The sequence below is a fragment of the Pseudochaenichthys georgianus genome, chromosome 6 (assembly GCF_902827115.2).
Source record: "Pseudochaenichthys georgianus chromosome 6, fPseGeo1.2, whole genome shotgun sequence".
NCBI classification, from domain to species: Eukaryota; Metazoa; Chordata; class Actinopteri; order Perciformes; family Channichthyidae; genus Pseudochaenichthys; species Pseudochaenichthys georgianus.
This window is the reverse complement of record NC_047508.1, coordinates 42,731,224-42,753,712: the sequence shown is the minus strand read 5'-3', so window position 1 is coordinate 42,753,712 and position 22,489 is coordinate 42,731,224. Positions and strand designations below refer to the sequence as shown.

At 41.7% G+C, this 22,489-nt stretch overlaps 1 protein-coding gene across 1 annotated transcript in view; it reads right to left on the bottom strand.

Moving 5' to 3' along the window:
- Nucleotides 1–545: 545 nt before the first annotated feature.
- Nucleotides 546–22,489, bottom strand: part of cftr (CF transmembrane conductance regulator) — a 93,001-nt gene continuing 71,057 nt past the window's right edge. Inside the window, 11 exon segments of the mRNA XM_034084282.2 lie at nt 546–3,896; nt 4,871–4,976; nt 5,987–6,045; nt 6,047–6,160; nt 7,398–7,487; nt 11,181–11,336; nt 13,909–14,139; nt 14,955–15,055; nt 16,141–16,368; nt 19,608–19,758; nt 21,151–21,230. Coding sequence (XP_033940173.1) covers nt 3,687–3,896; nt 4,871–4,976; nt 5,987–6,045; nt 6,047–6,160; nt 7,398–7,487; nt 11,181–11,336; nt 13,909–14,139; nt 14,955–15,055; nt 16,141–16,368; nt 19,608–19,758; nt 21,151–21,230 — 1,526 coding nt within the window. The 3' untranslated portion in view covers nt 546–3,686.

Sequence of the window (22,489 nt, the reverse complement as noted above, 5' to 3'; positions counted from 1 at the left end):
TATATCAGTATGTAGTGTCTCTACTTTAAAGAGTCCTCTCCTGCTGATGTTCAGGTGTATATCAGAATGTAGTGTCTCTACTTTAAAGAGTCCTCTCCTGCTGATGTTCAGGTGTATATCAGAATGTAGTGTCTCTACTTTAAAGAGTCCTCTCCTGCTGATGTTCAGGTGTATATCAGAATGTAGTGTCTCTACTTTAAAGAGTCCTCTCCTGCTGATGTTCAGGTGTATATCAGTATGTAGTGTCTCTACTTTAAAGAGTCCTCTGCTGCTGATGTTCAGGTGTATATCAGTGTGTAGTGTCTCTACTTTAAAGAGTTCTCTCCTGCTGATGTCCAGGTGTATATCAGTATGTAGTGTCTCTACTTTAAAGAGTCCTCTCCTGCTGATGTTCAGGTGTATGTCAGTATGTAGTGTCTCTACTTTAAAGAGTCCTCTCCTGCTGATGTTCTAGCCCTTGCAGACCATTGACACACAAACTTATAACAAACTACAGGAAAGGAAAAACACTCAAAACATGTAAACAAGAATGACAAACGGAGACGTTTTAAAATCTTTAGTTTTACTGGAAATATAGTTGATTGAACAAATACATTTATACACTTTGTTGGACATCAGTGTCCCTTTTTTCCTATGAGTAAGAAACAGCTTTGTTCTTCATTTACTTTAAAAAAAAATGCTCACAGTTCACATATCAAGGCGTCTCTCCACCGTACCTTCATTTTACAAAAACTATCACACAGTATGAAACCCACGCTTCCCCACAGAACACAGCGTGATGAGATTCCCGTTCCCGAGGGAAGGTTGGATCACACGTAGGAAAACAACATAATTGCTAAATGTTTGTACAGCTCTGAAAAAATATACTTTCAAATAGAAAACGTATATTTTTGGCGTCTCTTCTGTAGAAGTCATCAAGTAACAAAGGCTGGACAATGTATTTGTTAATAAAAGTTTAACATCTACACTTGATTTGATGGAGGAATTAAAAATAATAATTTGTTTCCTTGTACCTCAGGGTGTCTTTAAAGTGCATACAGTTATTACTCGACATACTCCTCTTTATGCGTCTATGGAGAAACTGCAGGATTAGACTGAGAGCAAAGACAGGAAAGCAAATATTGAGAAGGTACTTGAACGCAACACAGAAGAAGCCGCTGTAGAAGTCTTACATCCTGAACGTCCCGTTGCATCTTTATTTCCTACATGTATAAACATTTGACTTCTGTCCATCAGTTTGTACATAAATCAAAAGGACAAGACTTACCCTCCGTTTTGTTTTCATCATAAACAAGCGCTGTTCTGGTGCTAAAGCACGACGGCACCCTATTTACCTTTAGAGTAGAACAACGTTGCTTTAATAAAAGGACACATGCTCAACAAACGGAGCTTGTGTTTTCCCTGGTGTTAAAAGATGTAATCAAGAGAGTTTGATTTGAATGCATTATGTTAAGGCTAACCCCTAAAGGCCCGGACAAGCTGACACCGAAGAACACGTCCCGACGGACCGACTGTCGCCTCTCGTCTCTGCGTCTTGGCCATGTGTCGCACTGGAACCGCAAAGACTTCAGCCGCCGCCAAGAAGCACGTACGAGCTGCGCATGCAATAACTCTCCTTACCAGCAGGCGGCGGTAGTGTGTATTCGTCATTCAAAAGAGGCAACAACCGGAAGACAGACTGCGTGATATAAACTAACAACAAGTAGCGTGTGCGTTGGTCTTCGGTTTCTTCATTCCAGATCGCTATGATCAAAAACAATAGTGTGCCTTCTTAATCGTTTGTTTGGGTCCCTCACTTCCGTTTCGCTTCTCGTGCACTGATTCGCTAGCTGAACAGCCAATCAGAGTGATTTATTTGACCGACAGCCTTTGGCCGATTTTGGTTTTCGGTCAAAAATGTGTCGGCGGGACACACCAATCTGAGCAGGGCGACACGACGCCCATCGACGGCCGACATCGTCCGGTGTGTCCGGGCCTTTAGAACAGGCAGGTCAAAACCTTGTATTATGAATAAATCATTCCTCATAGCAACCTGTAGCTGAACGATTCGGTGCGTATTATTAGTTATAATAATACATTTTATTTCTATAGCGCTTTACATTTGGGAGGGAGGGTAGACAAACAAAACAAAAACAAAGCCAAAAACAGAAAAGCAGTCAGGAGGAAGTTGGTTGAGAGGGGGCGGGGCTTATGGATTCAGAGTTGAAGAGGTGGGGTTTGAGGCGGGACTGGAACAGGGTGAGGGAATAGTGATGATGACGATGAGTTACTAACACTGTTGGAGAGCTCACGCACCCTACGGAGCCATTTGGGGTTCAGTTTCTCACAAAGGACACTTCAACATGTTTTCAAGGCCACACTTCTACAGCGGCTCTTACCGTGTGTTCACTCCAAACTAAAAACTAGACCGAAGGCTCCGGGGGAAAGGAGCTGGTTGTTCTGAACAAAACACATTCAAGAGAAAGTAAAAGTCCCTTCATTTAAACAAATCCAACGTTTTTCTTAAACATTTCATGCTTTTTTAAAGCAAATACAACTTTAGGCGTCAGACGGGAAACCCTTTGATGGATATCGGAACAGACCGTGTGCAGCCCGACGCTGAAAGGCACTTCAAATCAACAGCTGAGGCCCGTTCTTCACAGACCCAGAGACTTTGAGATGCTGTCTTTCATCCCAGAAGTCCTTCTCTGTGTCTGAGTCAGAGCGCGCCCTGCAGCACGTCCACTCATTCATCGGTCCACCACATTTACAACAACAGCTGACATTGTTTGCATCGGTCATACAGCCTCGCATTGCAATTCCAATTCACATACATTAAGTCTCTTCCATGTTTTATTGCATTAACAACGTGTGTGTTGCTCTACTCTGTACACACCTGATTCAGATGCTGCTAGATTGGACAAATCGCGTCATTATGGCGAAATAAAAGTCTTCTATTGGCCGCCCAGTACGACATCAGGACATTCAGAGCGTTACAGACGCATCACTCTGAATTGTGTGTGTGCAAAACACAAGTAAATCAACATTTGTGTCCGTTTGATTAATCCATGATATCTTGCAGAGCTCTACTTTTAAATTAAAGTCCATCTCAGGGACAGTCTTAGTTTCCGAGCTGCTGTTCGGCTGCTGCTTTTGGACAGAGGTGGGAAGTACTGGAGTACAAATACTTCACTGTACTTAAGTACATTTTCCTGGTATCAGTACTTTACTCCACTACTTCTTTTTCTGACCACTTTCTTTAAAACAGCTGGGAGTTATGGGTACTTTTTACTGAAGTACACTTCAAAGCCTCTTTACTTTGACTTGAGTAAAGAAGTTTAGTCAGTACTTCTACTTTTACCAGAGTATTTGTGTGTGTGTGTGTGTGTGTGTGAGCCTGGATGTTAGATGTGGGTGTCCTGTAGTGTGTGTGTGTGTGTGTGTGTGTGTGTGTGTGTGTGTGTGTGTGTGTGTGTGTGTGTGTGTGTGTGTGTGAGCCTGTCAGAGGCGTGTGTCCTGGAGTGTGTGTGTGTGTGTGTGTGTGTGTGTGTGTGTGTGTGTGTGTGTGTGTGTGAGCCTGGATGTTAGATGTGGGTGTCCTGTAGTGTGTGTGTGTGTGTGTGTGTGTGTGTGTGTGTGTGTGTGTGTGTGTGTGTGTGTGTGTGTGTGTGTGTGTGTGTGTGTGTGTGTGTGTGTGTGAGAGCCTGTCAGAGGCGTGTGTCCTGCACCTCGTCCTCGGCCTCCTCCTTCAGGGAGCAGATGGGCTGCGGCGCCGCCCTCTTGCTGGAGTTGCGGCGGTGCGGCGTGGGGAAGAGGCGCAGGCGGTCGGCCGCGCTCATCGCCTGCTTCAGGTGGCTCGTCTCGTTCAGAAGCTTCTGGATGGAGTCGTAGCGCTTCATGGAGGAGCCCTCGATCATCTGCAGGGACAGGGGGAGAGGTTGTTATGAGTTTATCTAGAGCTGTTCTTTCCATCTATGTTAAATATAGAACTTGTATTTCTTGATTTAACCTTTTATTCCAGGACACTTTTTACGCTGCCATGGAAACCTGGCACTAATGTCCATTTCCCAAAGATATTGAAGTGACTGTTATTGTGTTATATTGATTGTTGTGTTTATTTTATCTTAATGTGTGCACCTGTATAAATGTGTCTGTTGGTTGTGTATATATAGGATATACATATTTTATACATATTTGTATTTTTCTACTCGGGATTGTGGGAAACGGTATTTTGATCTCTCCGTCTGTGCACACAAACTGAAAGATTGACATAAAGTTGACTTTTGATTATATTTTACTTATACAATGTGTATGTTATATATCTTTCATTTTTTATTTGATCTTTTATTGCAGATTTTTTCCTTAAAATGTTTATATAAATATTTGTTTTCTTATCTTTTATTGGACATTTTGACATACAATGATATAAAACATTCAATATTTACTTAATGTTACCAATGACTTTCCCTTTGTAGGGATGTTACACTATGTCCACTCTACAACCACAGTGTGTGTGTGTGTGTGTGTGTGTGTGTGTGTGTGTGTGTGTGTGTGTGTGTGTGTGTGTGTGTGTGTGTGTGTGTGTGTGTGTGTGTGTGTGTGTGTGTGTGTGTGTGTGTGTGTGTGTGTTATCTAAATGTTATGTACATTTTCCATCAAATTACGATGACTGTTACACAGACACGGTTTAGACGAAAAAGGCCTTCAAAGTTTGAAATTTTTTCCCAAAATGTTAGCCAAAGGTCATTTAAAAGAGGGTCCCAGGATAAATATTATGTCTTTGTGAAATAAATCCATGTTTATCTTCAAATGAGTGGTGGCAACATGCGACTTATTTTGATAGAAAAAGTAAAAAAATTGCAGAAAATCTGACATTTATTCAAAAACTCACCAGGAATGTTTGACACTCGAGCAGCGGCTCCACTCTGTGTTCGGACAGGATGACGGTGCAGCCGGAGAACGAGTGCTTCAGCGTCTTCCTCAGCACCTGCAACGTTCTGCACAGACACACACACACACACATCATCATCATCATCATCATCATCATCATCATCATCATCATCATCATCAAAGTCTGTCTGTCTTTACTGCTAACATACATTAGCGTTTCATAGCGTTGAGGTCAACATGAAAGTGCAGGCCGTGTTAGCCTCAGGTTAAACTACATTGCTTATTATGTGCTTCATTTACCATAATGAAACACACACACACACACACACACACACACACACACACACACACACACACACACACACACACACACACACACACACACACACACACACACACACACACACACACACACACACACACACACACACACACACACACACACTTCAGATTTACTGTAAGATTGACACCATATGCAGCGACACACATGTTGGATGTGGGTGACTTCTGCTGCCACAAACACACACTCAGGAAATACGCACGAAGCCTTGATCACTTGAAGGTATCAGCTGTGTTTAGAGGAAAAGTGCCTCCTGCTGCCCACATGCAAACTAATGAAATACTAAAACTAACTAATAAGGTATACATTATACAAACACAATAAAAATAGAGACGTAAAAACAACAATAGTGTCCCGTGAAATGTGATATACTGTAAATCAAAGTATAAGAATCCCAAAATGTACTTGTATGTAAAAATATATATATTTTTTAAAAGTTTGGAAACTACATCCAACTAAAGGATGCACAACATTACAGCACACACACACACACACACACAACACACACACACACACACACACACACACACACACACACACACACACACACACACACACACACACACACACACACACACACACACACACACACACACACCACACACACACACACACACACACACACACAACACACACACACACACACACACACACACACACACACACACACACACACACACACACACACACACACACACACACACACACACACACACACACACACACACACACACACACACACACACACACACACACACACACACAGGGGTTACGTACATTTGGTCCAGGTAGGAGGAGGGCTCGTCCAGCAGCAGGATTCGGTCCTTGCTCAGGATTGGAGCGGGCGAGGCACAGCAGCTGTTTGTGTCCGTTACTCAGCACGTACCCCCCGTCCTCCAGCACGAAGTCCAGCTTATCTGGAAACTGCTCCACCACTGACTTCAGACCCACCTGCGCTCACAGAGGACACCGTTTCATTTAGAGAGATATACTACGACCATGGAGGACAAAGGATTGTGTTTACAACTGAACCACGAGGTCAGAGGACACTGCAGGACATTTATGGGGTTGTTTTGGATGAGATACACAGTGAAAACTGAATCTACTGGTTACTATAACATCTTGTTCTTAATGCTATACGAAGCTGAAGTTATGTCTATATGTTGTTTTACCCCATTGTTGACATTTCAATGATTTTCCGAAGCTATTGCCAACATTATATCCGGGGGTGCACATAACTTTCCCACTTTGGTACTCCAACTTCTGGCTCCACTCAAAGTTATGAAGCCCTCTGTATCGTGAACGTCAACGGGGGGGGGGCTAGTGGAGTACTTTGAAGGGGTACAGACCGACTCTGTCCGGTGATCTAACCGCCTTCTGGAAAAGCTTACACAGTACGTCGGTACGCAAATGCGCTTTGTGACACAAGTAACGGTACGCATTTCGGATTTTTGCCGCACATGCGTACCAGCAGGGCCGGCCCTAGACTTTTGGGGGCCCTAAGCGAGCTTTGGCTTGGGGGTGCCCCTCATTCTAGCGCGTTCTAAAGTGTTTATTTAATATATCTGGCTAGCTATAGCTACTTGCTAACGGTTTAGCTTACCCCCGCGATTCAAAGTAACGTCAACGTAGCTGTAATTTATGCTTTGCTTACATGTTCGCATAACTTTTAGTTTACTGACATTTACCTTGTTTACCTGGCTCAAGTGGTGGCTCTGGGGTTGTTGTGTGAACCCTTAGTGGCTGTGGGGCCCTAAGCGGCTGCTTATGTCGCTTAATGGGTCGGGCCGGCTCTGCGTACCAGTTATGTGCACCCCTGATATCAAAAGTAGTGTACGTGTAAATAATGTTCTCGTTTAAAAATAGCACCTAAAGAAATTGGTTTTCAATGATAACCTGATAGCCAACTATTAATAGTTATTGATTCATATTTCGTTTAATATATTTGTTACGACTGTATTTTAGGGTTGTAAGAAGCTGAACTATCCCCCCCAAAAAACTCCCAAAGGTGCTGTATCTCTAATTCATTGATGAAATGTAAACCGGTCTGACTAAGCTGCTTTACACATCATGGCAATCATTTCTAAAACACAGCAGAAGAAATGAGGAGGAGGAGGAGGAGGAGGAGGAGGAGGAGGAGGAGGAGGAGGAGGAGGAAGAGGAGGAGGAGGAGGAGTTAGAGCCTCACCTCCTCAGCGACGCTCCACAGCTCCTCATCGCTGTGACGGCCGTGAGGGTCCAGATTCATCCGGAAAGTGCCGGTCAGGATAAACACTCTCTGTTTAAAACACAGAGGATATGGCAGGTTGCATTGACACTGTTTTTAGCATTTTGACACAATGGCAATAATGGATTTGCATGCATTGAGATTTTGTTTTCCAGCGACATATAATTAATCAGTCAGAAATATAAAAAAGATGTAGTATTTATATATATACTGTATACGTATATACTCAAGAGGAGTGGTTCAGTATGTTGGTCAAAGGCAAAATAATTCATATTTAAAAAAAATACTCATGAATATGAAAGCAAGTATTGGCTTTCAGGACTTGTTTCTGTACCTCAGTAAAGTTTGCTTTTTAAGTCAAATTTATTTTACTTATTTTTGACAAAACGGAAAAGGTCTTGACCTTGAAATGCACCACATTTTGCCCGAAATGTGTGAGTCTCATCCACAATAATGTAGACTTAACTAAAAGAACATTTGTGGTTCAACTCTAAATGGTGAATTCTTAACAATAAACCATTTTAAATAATTGTTTGTGGTTTCCTGGCTGCATCTCTTTATCGAAATCTGTTCAAATGTATGTCTCATAGGGGTGGGCGATATTGAAAAATATATTATCACGATATTTTTTCATGTCGGTTATTATGGTTATTTTTCAAGTTACTTAACAGTACAAGCACCTACAAGGTAACAGAAACTAAAACAAAAAGGAGTAACAGACCCAAATAGCATTTCAAGCTGGTTTTATTTCAGAAATGAATCCCTGAATGAACAATTAAACATTTTGATATGGCTTCAAGGCACAGTATAAAAATGAACTTTCTGAGGTAGCACAAGCACTAGCGTGTCAAACAACTCGGACTGAACTACCAACACGAAAGCAGAGGTGCGCTGACATTGTGAAATCGATCGGGCTTGATATATGGTGAAATAAAAATCAGTAGGTGAGGCTGGGGGAGCGGGAGGGGAAGAGGCTCTCCGTCCGCTGTCATAGCCCCCTGCGCCGCGCACGGAGAGCCTCTTCCCCTCCCGCTCCCCCAGCCGTTCAAATCCAGTTTTGGACAGTCTGCCGTGGTTCCATCCCATTTCAAGTGCTGTTCGAGGCTCGGCGTAACCCTCGGAGCACACTCTCCAATCACAGAGCTTGAGGACTATCACGGGGTTTGTCAAACGGAGCCAGTGTTGGGAAAGTTCACTTTCTACATGAACTAGTTCAGTTCACAGTTCACATATTTTAAAATGAACTAGTTCAGTTCATAGTTCATAATTCAAAATGTTGAACTAAAGTTCATGGTTTCAAAAATGAACTAATTTATAGTTCATAGTTATTTTTTCAATACGTTGCTGCGAGCTATTATTTGTCTCCTGTACGATGTTAATGGGCCATTTCAATGTTTACAATATCCTCAGAGGGCCGTACAAGTTATTGACCTCTGCTTAAAAAAACTAAAATCACAGCTCATTCATTTCATTCTGTGCAAAGAAAAAGCAACCTCCTAATCCAGATATCTCACCATGACTCGCGTCCAAAACCAAAACAGAAAGATAATTTATGGACACAAGATGTGTGCAAATGTATTTAGTTTCCTATCCATGTGAACATGATTTAATTGGGGGGGACCTAACCTCCTCTAGGGGGGTCCGGGGGGCATGCTCCCCTGGCAAGATTTGTTGCACTTTGAGAGCAACATTAGATCTATGGACACATCTCTCAACACCCAAACACAACTGTAAGCAGATTTTCTTTTAATTTATGGATATTTGACAAATCAAACTTTCAAACTGTATTCTTCTTTATTAATAACTGTCATATAGTATTTTATACCTGTTTACTTTATTCTCTTATTTTTTTTATAACTATAATGATCATATAAAGATGTGCCTTTACCTCACTGGTTGTAGACAAAGCTTCTTATATTCGTTAGCATAGCTAGCTAACCAGATGCTAATGATAACAACACAGTTATTGACTGTCTGATCAGTATGACAGATGAGCAGATCGCCACTGGGCTTTCAGCTAAAGACACAGACACGCAGAAACTGCGGCATGTGTATGGACTTATCGGTACTGCAATTTCTGAAGTGTTGGAGAGGCGTTCTGGTGCTCTCCGTCAGAACTGCACCCCTGTCAGTCGAGACATATACCACGTGATGACACGTTAGGCTCGTGTTGTGTTCAAGGACCCTGACCTTGGCCAGGAAAAACAGGCACTCGCTTGTTTAATTTTTTTGCGGTCTAGATTTCTTTAATTTTTTTATTTTTTGCGTGTGTTTATAAATTACCTCGAGGGCCGTACCAAATTGTCTCGCGGGCCGTATACGGCCGGAAGCCGGAGGTTCCCCAACCCTGCCGTAGAGTCTCACTCTGAGCGAGTGCTGCTGCAGCTGCTCTCGGCTTCGTCCATACTAATTCATTCATTCATTCAATGCTCGCCGGTTCCGCGGTTCCACATTGTTTGTTGTGAGGAGTCTGATATATTTAGTATATTTATATTTTAGTGCGACAGCCAGGGGTGACAGGCGCGTACGCATCACAGGCAGCTTGCTGTTGCCAGATTGGGTGGTTTTCCGCATTATTTTGAAGCCTGTTTACGGTGTGTTTTAACTGGGTTTTCGGCTGAAAGGCATATGAAATCTGGCACACTTTTGAACGCCGTTATAATACAGTGCTGAGAATGAACGCACTTTTGAACGCCGTTATACAGCGCTGAGAATGAACGCGTTCTCAATTACGTTCATCTAGCGGAAATACAGTACGTTCAGTTCACGTTCGCCCAAAATATGAACGCGTTCATGAACGATCGTTCATTGAACGCGTTCAGGTACATCACTGAACGGAGCACATGGTGTAGTCCAAACGATAGCTGGGGATTCTGGGTAGTGTAGTGTCTTCTGCCATCCTTTACTCAGAACAAATATTTGTTTCTCCGAATCGAAGGGGAAAAATACAAAAGCATTGCACACAATTTAAACCAATCAATGTTGTGTAATTAACAAGGATAATCTGGTGTTTTTTAGTCGATGAGTAGTGCAGATATCACTGTAAAATCAATCGACAGTAAGGGGAATACTTACTTCCGGGTGTAAAATTCTCCGTTATCCAATGGGAATGGACGCTCACATTGCCTTTAAGGGCAGCCGACACAAACGAATGCCGTGCTTCCATGAGCGTAAAATCCCGCCGCAGATGGAAATACATTGCAAACAGTTGAAAGCTATTTGCATCCCTTTATGACGCTGAAGGAGCCTAGGAGCGTCACAACTGCACGCCACGGGACCCTGACCAAGTGTCGCTCCTGGACGATTATGGAGTGAGAGTGTGTTGGCTAACCCTAACCCTAGCCGGACAGGGGATCGTGTCCGTCTCTGTGGCTTCAGGCTTGATCGCCGTTCAAATGACAGTTTTAATGATCTCAATGGGAATGGTTAGCGTTTCATATGCACGCAAATAAAATATAAGCCAACAGAATCAACCAAGACAATAAATGAAGTGCAATACTGTCTGAATCCTGACTAGACAGCTTTAGAGCATGTCTTTCACATCAGTTTTTTTTTTTTTTTTATCACGATAGATACGATATCTCTGAAAAAGCATATCGTGGAGACCTAATATCGTCACGACGATATATATCGTCATATCGCCCACCCCTAATGTCTCATTCACATTTCATGATTTTCCCGCCAATATTTGAATTGAAACAAGTAACCTTTCTTATGCAGTGTGTTGTTGAGAGTCAGTTTTACCTGCGGCACGACCCCGAAGGCCTTCCTCCAGGTGTGCAGGGAGACGGAGCTCCAGGAGACGCCGTCGATGGAGATCTCTCCGTCAGTAGAGGCGAGGCGCAGCAGAGCGGAGAGAAGCGTGCTTTTACCTGAACCCGTCCGACCCAGCAGACCAATCTAATAATAATAATAATACACGTTATTTATACAGCACTTTTCTTGGTGCTCAAAGCGCTTAATCTACCTATCTATCCATCAGTCTGTCTGTCTATCCATCTATCTATCCATCTATCTATCGTAATCTACTTAATCTATCTTAATCAACACACAACAGAAAATAATGAAACTACTGCAAAGAAATCACAAATGTTTAGCTTTTCAGTTCATTAAAAAGCCTAATTTAAAGTCACAGCACACACCGGATAAGAATGGTACAAGAATAAAAGTCTCTGTCACCATCTATCCATCTCTCTGAGTCTGAACCTATGGTCTGAACTAATTGAGAATGGTGGCAATGTTTCTCCTGATGCTGAAATGAAGTAGCCTGGTACAGTGACTGAGTATTTAAGTTGTAAAGCTTCTGTTATAACGTTCACGTCTCTTATTTACAGCGTCGCATTATGTATGTAATGTAAGGAATATTAATAGTATGTTGTATATGCTACTTACATTTTTGTTTAGCTTGTTCAGCACTAGCGACGCTAAGCGCTAAGCTAACGCGCTAAACTAACGCGCTAAGCTAACGCGCTAAGCTGATGCGCTAAGCTGACGCGCTAAACTAACGCGCTAAGCTGACGCGCTAAACTAACGCGTTAAGCTGACGCGCTAAACTGACGCGCTAAACTGATGCGCTAAGCTGATGCGCTAAACTGATGCGCTAAGCTAACGCGCTAAGCTAATGCGCTAAGCTAACGCGCTAAGCTAATGCGCTAAGCTAACGCGCTAAGCTAATGCGCTAAGCTAATTCGATAGACTTGCTAGCTTGCTTTGCTAGAATTAAATGTGCAGTATATAAAGTGTCAGAGCTGTGCAGGTATAAAAGAGGTGTTTAGAAACGTATACCTTTCTGTATGAAGGGGAAATACATAAGGATGTGTGACGGGATATGAATGAAAGCCAGCAGACTGATGCCTGAAGCCTTATTGGATTTTAAAACACTGACCAGTCTGAGAGGCAGTTAAAGGGTCAGAGAAAGGTTAAATCAAGGGGACATACTAGACATAGAGTGACGTATGTTCTGCCCGATTGTTATAATGCTGCTTTCATCAATATGTTTGATCTAATCTGGATCAATAGAATATGTGTATGTGAAAGGGGTCAAACTCACAGATAATGATTATCCAACACAGTCTCACGGCATTTCGTGTTATAGTCACAAAATGAATCTATTGATTCGTGTTCACCAACACCATTTCTCCATTTTTTTCGTGTCACACAGAACCATTTTAAAAGCAATGTAAATAATAACAAATTAGAAGGAAAAAAAGATTTTAAAAATACAGATTTCAGTATTCTGAGGCTCTGAGCCCCATTTCTTTTCCTCACAGACGACAAAAAAAGTCAGACATACGATTTAAAATAAAAACAACAACCGTGGCTTGATATTGAGTAAGAACATGTTTTTATGAACCACACAGCTTCCGGTCTTCCAAGACCCGAACGGACAAAAAGGCGTGGTGCAGGCACGAAACATACTACCAATAGAAATACATTGCTTTTAAAATCGTTCTGTGTGACACGAAAAAAAAATGGGGAAATCGTGTCAATAGATTGGATTAATTTTGTGACTATTACACGAAATGCCGTGAGACTGGGTTGGATTATCACGTCTGCAGTTCTCTCTAACTCTCGTGAGGGGTTCAGACACTTTGAGCTCATGGTTTTCTCATTAGAACTTTACTGTTTCAGCCTCACCACGGTCTTTAGTGTTGTTTAGATGACGTTGGGTACAGTATTATCCCCCCAAAAAAACAGATCACCGGTGAATCTATTTTTCAATGTTCTCCCAAGTCTTTCTACTTTTATAACAGTGCCAAAAGATGGGAGACGGAGGGGTTGATTCTGATTTTGATACGAATAGAAAAGGCATTTAATAAAAGACAAAGGAACATTTAGTACTCTAATTAGGATTAGATTAGTAGGTTATTTGGTTAGTGTTAGGTGTTTTCTAGTTTATACAAATAGTTATATAATAAATGAACTCCCTCCAATTCTATATGTGTTCGTAATGTAAATACTTTCTGTTTAGCGTCTTGGCCCCTATTGTAAAGCTTTAGACGGCTTATGAGTGGCCCCATTTCACACGATATGTAAACTCGCGCCTCGTTTTTTTATTCAAAACCTAAAACACTGTACTGATCTCTACCACCAACTGTATCGATCACATACCCACCCTTCTAGCTCACTAAATATACAGTATTTTGCACATTTCTGCACAGCCCTCCACTTTAAAATATAATGCACTGAACTGTCATATATTCATTCTCTTTTTTAGTTTTTTAGGTATGTAGTTTATTTTAATTTGGTGTAAATACTTGCCTTCTTAAAAATACTTATTTTTGACCTACTCCTACCAAATCTTTTCTTAGATTGTTTATGCTTGCACCACCAGACTCGAAAGCAAACTCCTTGCATGTACCTGGTAACAAACTTGATTCCGATTAAGTTGACTTCAGCTCTTATAAAATGTACTCCATTCAGCTCTGTAACTGGTCGTGAGTATAATGAATAAAACCCCCTCAGGACTCACGCTCTGCCCCCCCTCCACGGAGAAGGAGATGTCGCTGAGGACCGAGCGCCCGGCCTCCGTGTATTTCACCGTCAGGCCCTGGACGTCCATCTGTCCGCGGTTGGGCCAGCAGTCCTGAGCGTGAGGGTTATCGATGACCAGGTCGGGGCCTCCTTTACCTCCAGACTTCCCCGGCATGGGCTCCTCTGGCGGCAGGTCGATGAACCTGAACACCCGGTCCACAGAACGCATCTGAGAGGTAAGGTAACGTTTATTTATACAGCATATTTTCAGACACTGAGGCAATTCAAAGTGCTTTACATCAAGAATCAAAAGTCTTGCACTAATGTATATTCTCAAAGATATTGAAGTGACTTATCTTTTTTAAATATCCAAAACATTTCCTTAATTTTTCTTGTAAATGTGCAATTGTTCTTATCTTATGTCCCAGGTTTCACTCTATCGCCCCTCTTGAATAACCCTGAACAATGTGTACATATTGTACTCAAATGGACCTCATTGCAACGACATTTAAAAAACACAGCTGTTGCCGTTTGGAGCAGAAAATATATTTGCGATGAAGTGGTCTTTTGTTATTACATTTCTCCACCTTTATATCTTAATAAACCCTTTTAAACATTGGATTTACATTGTCATCAGTGTGTGTGTGTGTGTGTGTGTGTGTGTGTGTGTGTGTGTGTGTGTGTGTGTGACGCTTGACACAATCTTGCCTGGCCATTGAATGTACGGTATTTTAAGAACAGCAGTGTCTTCCTATGATGTAAACGATGACAGCTGTGTCCTGTGTGTGTGTGTGTGTGTGTGTGTGTGTGTGTGTGTGTGTGTGTGTGTGTGTGTGTGTGTCTTTAAATTAGTTTTAGTACATTTTGTTTTGTCGCTTTTAGACATGCTATGACTAATATTTTTTCTCATTTAATAATGTATTTCATCATATTCAACATTATTTATGTACTACACTATTAGTACGTCAAGAGTACAATGTTGTTCACCTTTCATGGAAAGCAGTTTTCAAATGTTTTTGAATAATCTTTGTGTTAACCACATACCAGTCCATCCACAGTGATGCTGGTGATGACGGCCCATTGGAAAGTCCCCAGGATGAGCATAGCGAGGGCCACGATGATGCCAACCTCCCCTGGTTTATCCTCTGAGAAACACACACACACACACACACACACACACACACACACACCACACACACACACACACACACACACACACACACACACACCACACACACACACACACACACACACACACACACACACACACACACACACACACACACACACACACACACACACACACACACACACACACACACACACACACACACACACACACACACACACACACACACACACACACACTGTCCAATCACAGCTGCTCTCTGATGTCACAGCAGCAGTCAGGTAAGAAGCTCTGCGACTCGCTCCATCGGAAATAATGAGCTGTGAAATGACCCTTTAATCTGCTCCTTACATAAACACAGGCTGTGACGCAACAACACATGTGTATATATATGTGTGTGTGTGTGTGTGTGTGTGTGTGTGTGTGTGTGTGTGTGTGTGTGTGTGCTTCCTTTCCTACATGACATTTTATCCGGTGGCGTTCCAACTCTTTTGATCAGTTTTCATTGAAAGCCTGTGTGTTATGATCCTGAAATCTGACGCCACACACACTGTAACACACAGATAAGACTCTTCTCCACTCGATACACTCAGAGGAAATAATAAGGTGTTTACTGACTCGCTAACGTACTGGAAATTCAACATGGCCCCTACAAAGGCTGCTTGATTCCTTAAAAGGCTTCACCGCCAACATGACATTACCCTCATTTACAGAGGTTTTAGTCAATCTGCAGAATAAATCCATGTTTTTCTACTTGCCTTATCGGGTCAGTATTCACCCAAAATACTACGAATTCATGAATATATATATTAATGTATATTTAGTTACTATTTTTAAACTATTTTATAACTTCATTTATGTAAAAAAAGCCATAAAAAACATCCTGTTTTTTTATTTAAAGGCTAAAATAAGGCATTTTTCTTTGTTTGTTCGTCACGTATACTGCCTGTAAAGAAACACATTTTGACTAAAGTACATACGTACGGATAAACCAAGTCAAGAACTATAAGTTACTATTCAAAGGTAAGCTTATTGAATCCAATGTCGTGCTGAGAAAAGTCTGAATGTAACCGTGCAACCCTTATATCTCCTTTCACTCACGGTTGGTTCCCACGGCGATGAAGGCGGCGGCGGTGAAGAAGAGGACGAAGATCATGTCGCAGCGGAAGAGGAACCAGCGCAGCGTGGACAGGTAGTGGAACCAGGCGGCCGTGTGAGTGTTCAGCGCTTTGTGGAAGAGCGTCTCGAAGTACGTCTGACGCCCGAACGCTCGGATCGTCCACAGCCCTTTCAGAGAGATGATGAGGTGGGAGAAGATCGGGCTGCGAGCTGAAGGAGAGCGAGAGGGAATACTTATACGATACAATATTACTTTAATGGTCAGATCGAGTCTGAAATGTGACTTGCATCACAGCAGCTCCATGTGTAACATCGACATGGACACATATCAGGACATGAAACACAAACATTGAACATAACCGCAGGATCAGTGAGAGAAAACCTGCTCAAAGAGCCTTCCGCGTGATCTGGATTAATTTACTGAGAGGATTGACTGGAGCACAAAGGATGCTTCAGTCTGACTTTATTGTTTAGGGTCATCGAGAGAATATTTTACAATGTGTTTTATCAAGTGTAGAGAGAAAGGACAAGTCAGCGTATATGGCTCTGATTAAACACGAGATATGTAAAAGTGAAACAGGAGTCTTCTGTTGCTACTGAAAGCTAATCAGAGCTGGACGAAAAAAGGGTCCAACAAATTACAAATGTTGCTTTGTTAATCCTGGAGATTTGAGGAATCAAAGGGAGAAAACAGACGAGTGTTTCCATTGTAGGCCACCATTACTTTTTGTTTAACATTAGGCGCTTTCACACCGGAGTACTTTTCCCGTTTAATTCCGATAGTTCCTGGGATTTTGCGTTCACACCAAAAAGAGAACTTGGTTCAGAGAACTTTCCCCCCCTTGTTAGTGCCTGCTAGAGAGGTGGGACTATCCTGGGGAGAACAAAATACCAATTTCTGATTGGCTGGGCGAATTGCAAACCACGCCCCGTAAAACTCGGAAAAGCTTTGTGAAGCCGCCATTGTATTTGCTGGCATTAGCATTATTAGCATTAGCCCCGCGCACTAACGGAATAACTTATGGCAACACAAAAGAAAACATGGGAGCGGTGGAGTGATGAGGAGGTGTTGGCGTTCTGGCGATGTGGTTCGACTTTTGAAGCTTCGACGGAAGCGTCAGCCAATCAAATCATATGCCAGTACAATAGCCAATCAAACCGCTTGTCTTATCACTCACTGGCCCCAAAAACACAATGTTAATCTTCCGAGTAGCTCATAAGATCTGTACAATAACGAGCCCTTTAACCATTGACCACAGAAGTCCTGTAAATAGCACGACCTGTGTAGAATAAATACCACATACAAATATCACCTTGGGTTTTGTTTGATTTGTCTTTTCTTCTTTAACATTGTTTTATTTGTATTGTTTATCAGGGTGTTTCTCAATGTCAAGGAAGGATGCTCCAGAGCCACTATTTCAAGGATGCTACGTCATCGAGTGCCGCCCAAGGACTGTTCCAATGTCCAGACTCCTTGGAATTCTACCGAGCGTCCTTCGTAGCGAAAAATGTCGAGGCTGCACATGTGTATCCTCCGCGGTCTTAAAATCCCCACAATGCTTTGCGCACGGACCAATTTCCCCAAATCTGTGGCGGAAAATGTAAGTACCACTTGCTCGCCTGTTCCACTCTTTGTTTTTCCGAATGCCAGGATGGACTCTTGCCTAGCTTCTGAAGGAAGTGGCTCGGAAGACAAGCCCTACCAAGGAAGCGTCCTCGACATTGAGAAACACCCTAAGTGTACCCCAGGAAGAATAGAGGGCAATCCAAGTAAACAAATAACCAATTAAAATTACAATACATCTACATTTATCTGCATATTGAAGTATGAATGCTTGTTGTTTGTATGTTGTCTTCTCCTGAATGTTGTACGTCTCGTTGGTTTTATTTTTATTTTTGATGGCACCTTAAAAAAGGAGTAGCTCTACCTGCATAATGACAATAAAGGATTATGTCTATTCTACATGATTTCCTGCTTCAGTCTGCGGTGCAGCTACGTTCACTCTGCTTCAGTTTGAGGGCATGTGGGGTATCTTTTAGTGATGCGAGTAAATCAACACCGCTGAAGGAGTGAAGAACCTTTGAGTGACTTTCCACTGCGTTTTGTCCGACATGCAGCAGCAGGATGGGGTCGGAGGAAATCCCAGCGCGGATCATCTCTCTCCGACCCCGACGTGCTCCGGGAAACGCCTCGCCGCTATTCGCGAAAAGCATATTGAAGTGAGAGGAGCAGGGAAGTCCAAAAAACACAAACACAGCAGTGCGGCAACCTCTTCCCGTCCTCTGGTTGTGGATTTCTGAACTTTAAAATAATGTGAGGAGTTCTCCCATGACGCCACGAGGAGTTGAAACAAGCAAAAACAATTCAAATAGATATTCCAAAAAGGCCTACGTGCTTCACAAGGGAGGACACAGCCCTTTGTTTTTAATACATCACGTCCTGTGTCGTGTTTTTGTTCTCCGCAGTGACCTTTGACCCCTTGCTCCAGCAAATGATGACTCATAACTTTTCCTGTTTTAGTTTTCCCATCAAGTTTTCACTTTTCCTGAACGTTGGCCATTTCATCACCGATTTCTTCTTTCACTTTTATCAATATATAACACCTGATTTATCTTCAGGGGTTAATTGGGGTTTTAGATTTGAAATAGCATCACAGGAAAGCATTGTAATTGTGGTATTTATGGAGGAAATATGTTCTGTAGCACTACTTGTAACTAGTACCAATACTTTTTAAACCCTTGTAGTGTTTTTGTTACATGTTAATACATTTGTAAAACTGTTTTTTTTAAGGTAACGGGGGAAAATTCCCATTATTATTATTTAGGGGACGGGTGGCGCAGTGGTCTGTGCATCTGATCATCAGGCCGTTGTGTCCTTGGGCAAGACATTCCACCCGGATTTGCTCCTGTGGGTATTGTCCACAGTACATGTATAATACCAATGTATACTTGTAAAAGCGCCTCGATGACCTCGAGGCGTGAAGATGGACGGTGTGGCGCAGTGCGCTGTGCAATGATCATCAGATCAAGGGGTGAAACCTTTATATACAGTCTATGGGTGAAACCCGCCGCTGCTGCGTCTGTAAAGCCGGTGTGTCCTTGGGCAAGACACTTCACCTGAACTTGCTCCTGTGGGTATTGTCCACAGTTTCTGACACATATGTATATGTGTAATGTGTGTATATGTAAAGCGCTTTGAGTCATTGATAAATGTAAGGAATTATTATTAATTATCACATTCGACATTTAAGGACAAATTTATTTTTCGCAATATTTACATGGGATTTAAATTTTTATATGACAAGGTCAGCCATTTTTGTAGTCCTTTCTGGTGGTAAATTCTCTTCAAAGTGACACAAAGGAGTAGTTGCACCCATCCTGTCATGTAATAGCACAATGCCCATCACACACATATCCCCCCCCCCCCCCCCCCCCCCTCTCTCTCTCACCTTCAGCCTCCAGCAGCTTGAGTTGCTGCCCGGTTCTTAAGAAGTATTTTCTGAGCATGACGAAGATGACGGCCAATGGGATGGCAGCGATGAAGATGTACGGCCGTATGATGGACACGGTGAAGATGGCTCCCGTTACGATCAATGTGAGCTGAAACAACAAGTCAGTCCTGATCAAAGAAAATACCTACTTATGTTTAATCAATAAAATGATGCGCCTGAAGCCACCCGCTCTGCAAAGGCTTCTCATATCATTCCAGGAATTCCTATCAACATTCCAGAGCTTACTTTTTCTGTATACATTTTGGAGTTTTTGAGTTGGCTGTGAGCAAGTCATTTAGAGCTTGTTTACAGTTGAGTGAGCCTTCTACCTTTTATGTCTCCAAAACCTTTTTTGAATTTAGGACGTGTAAAGATAGACTGATCCCAACTTAGGCTAAATACCATGTTGCATTATCAGGGTATATGCAGAATCCTGAAGTCAAATGTAAGACCTTTTTTAAGACCTTTCCCATACATTTTAAGACCTCATCGCCACTTTGAGTTTTAACCGGTTACATTGGCGACACTTTACCTCACATTGACTATATACAGTATTTATTGTCCTTCCTCCTTATCTTCCAACCATTTGCGGAATTTTTGGAACTTTAAGTATTTTTGGAATTTATGGTATTTTTGGAACTTTAAGTATTTTTGGATTTACGGTATTCTTGGTACTTTAAGTATTTTTGGAACTTTAAGTATTTTTGGATCTTTGGCCCCTTTCCATACATTTTAAGACCTCATCGCCCACTTGGAGTTCTAACCGGTTACCTTGGCGACACACTTTACCTCACATTGACTATATACAGTATTGATTGTCCTTCCTCCTTATCTTCCAACCATTTGCGGAATTTTTGGAACTTTAAGTATTTTTGGAACTTTAAGTATTTTTGGAATTTACGGTATTTTTGGAACTTTAAGTATTTTTGGAACTTTAAGTATTTTTGGATCTTTAAGTATTTTTGGAATTTACGGTATTTTTGGAACTTTAAGTATTTTTGGAACTTTAAGTATTTTTGGATTTACGGTATTCTTGGTACTTTAAGTATTTTTGGAACTTTAAGTATTTTTGGATTTACGGTATTCTTGGTACTTTAAGTATTTTTGGAACTTTAAGTATTTTTGGATCTTTGGACCCTTTCCATACATTTTAAGACCTCATCGCCCAATTGGAGTTCTAACCGGTTACCTTGGCGACACACTTTACCTCACATTGACTATATACAGTATTGATTGTCCTTCCTCCTTATCTTCCAACCATTTGGACGCAGACTTGCATTTCCCCATAACGATGTTGCTTAGCAACCGGCGTAAACGGACCTTCGCGCTATCAAGCAGTGAGCGTGCGATGTCCTGTTCAGATGACGTCACACCCAACGGGATGCCATCAATAAACTACACAGAATCACACTACACACCTACGCCATGATTACATTATTTTAATACTTTTTAAGACCCCGCGGACCCCCTGATTAGGTCATCCATTACATTGTTTAAATACCTGAATGAGGTCAAACAGCACCAGAGGCAGCATGTCGTCGATGGTGGCCATGTCCTTCGTGAATCTGTTCATGATCCGGCCTGCACGAGGACAAAACACATCGAGAACATTTAGAGAATCCTTATAGTAAATATAGACAACATTGGTATGGTATTTAAGCCAAATAGACGTGGGTTACACAAACAGATACACACTGTTCAGAACAAACAGAGAGCCCTACAAATATACAAATAATATAAGTAAACTAAAAGGGATATGTCTGAAGCATTGAAACATGAGTAAAAGCAAAATGTGTTTTTTTAGGGTGCATTTATCTATTAATATATATATATATTATTTTGTATTCTTATTTTGTATTATTGTTATTATTATCATTGTGTGCATGTATTTGTATTTAAAGGGGACCTATCATGCTAAATGCACTTTCTTATGTCCTTTATACATCAACATGTGTCCCTGGTGTGTCGGGGAACTCACGCAGCGTCAGAAAATAAAACCCTCTCTCTTCTCCTCCGTACCCAAATCTCTAAAAACGGGCTACAACGGAGCTGATCCAGATTTGCGTCCGATATGACGTAATATCTGAAATGTGGACCCACGGCCCAATCAGAAACGGTGCTATCAGAAACAATGCCTGACTGTTTTGGACGTAATATGGTCGGTGTTTGCATTAGCATCGCTAACACTCAGAGCTAACCTGTACTGGAGAGCATGTGTGTGAAGAAGCAGGAAGTAAAAAGGAACTCACCTTGTGGTATAACCGGCAAGAGAGAAAGCCTTTGAGCTCCAGACTGTTTCAGATCCTTGATAATCCATGATATGGCGTTTCATCACGGCAGCATTTAGTTTAGACGGTAGCTGCCGGGTCCCGCATGAGCTCAGACCCCTCCTTTTTATTTTTAAAGCTTTATACCCAAATCAGAACTTTTGAAACAGGAAGTGAAATAGAGGGATATGAGGCGTGGCTAGAATGATCTGTTTGGTATTTTGAGCAAAACATAGACATGTTTTTTATATATTTTTATATATCTGAGACCTGTGCTATTGCCTACAAATAGCATGATAGGTGACCTTTAAGTATATATTCACTGTTTATGTTTATTTTCTATGTTATTTAATTTCTAATTCAGCTGCAATGCTTTGTTTATCTTCTGCTGCAACAAAAAAGCTAACAAATTGGGATGAATTAAAGTATATCTAATCTATCCAAACATAATATCCTGTTATTTGATGTCTCCTGTATTTAATTATACATTTTAGAATGATGTCATGTAAATGTTGTCTGCTGCTGCCGTTGTTGTTTTGTGTAAAAATTCATAAATATAACCTTAAAAAAATC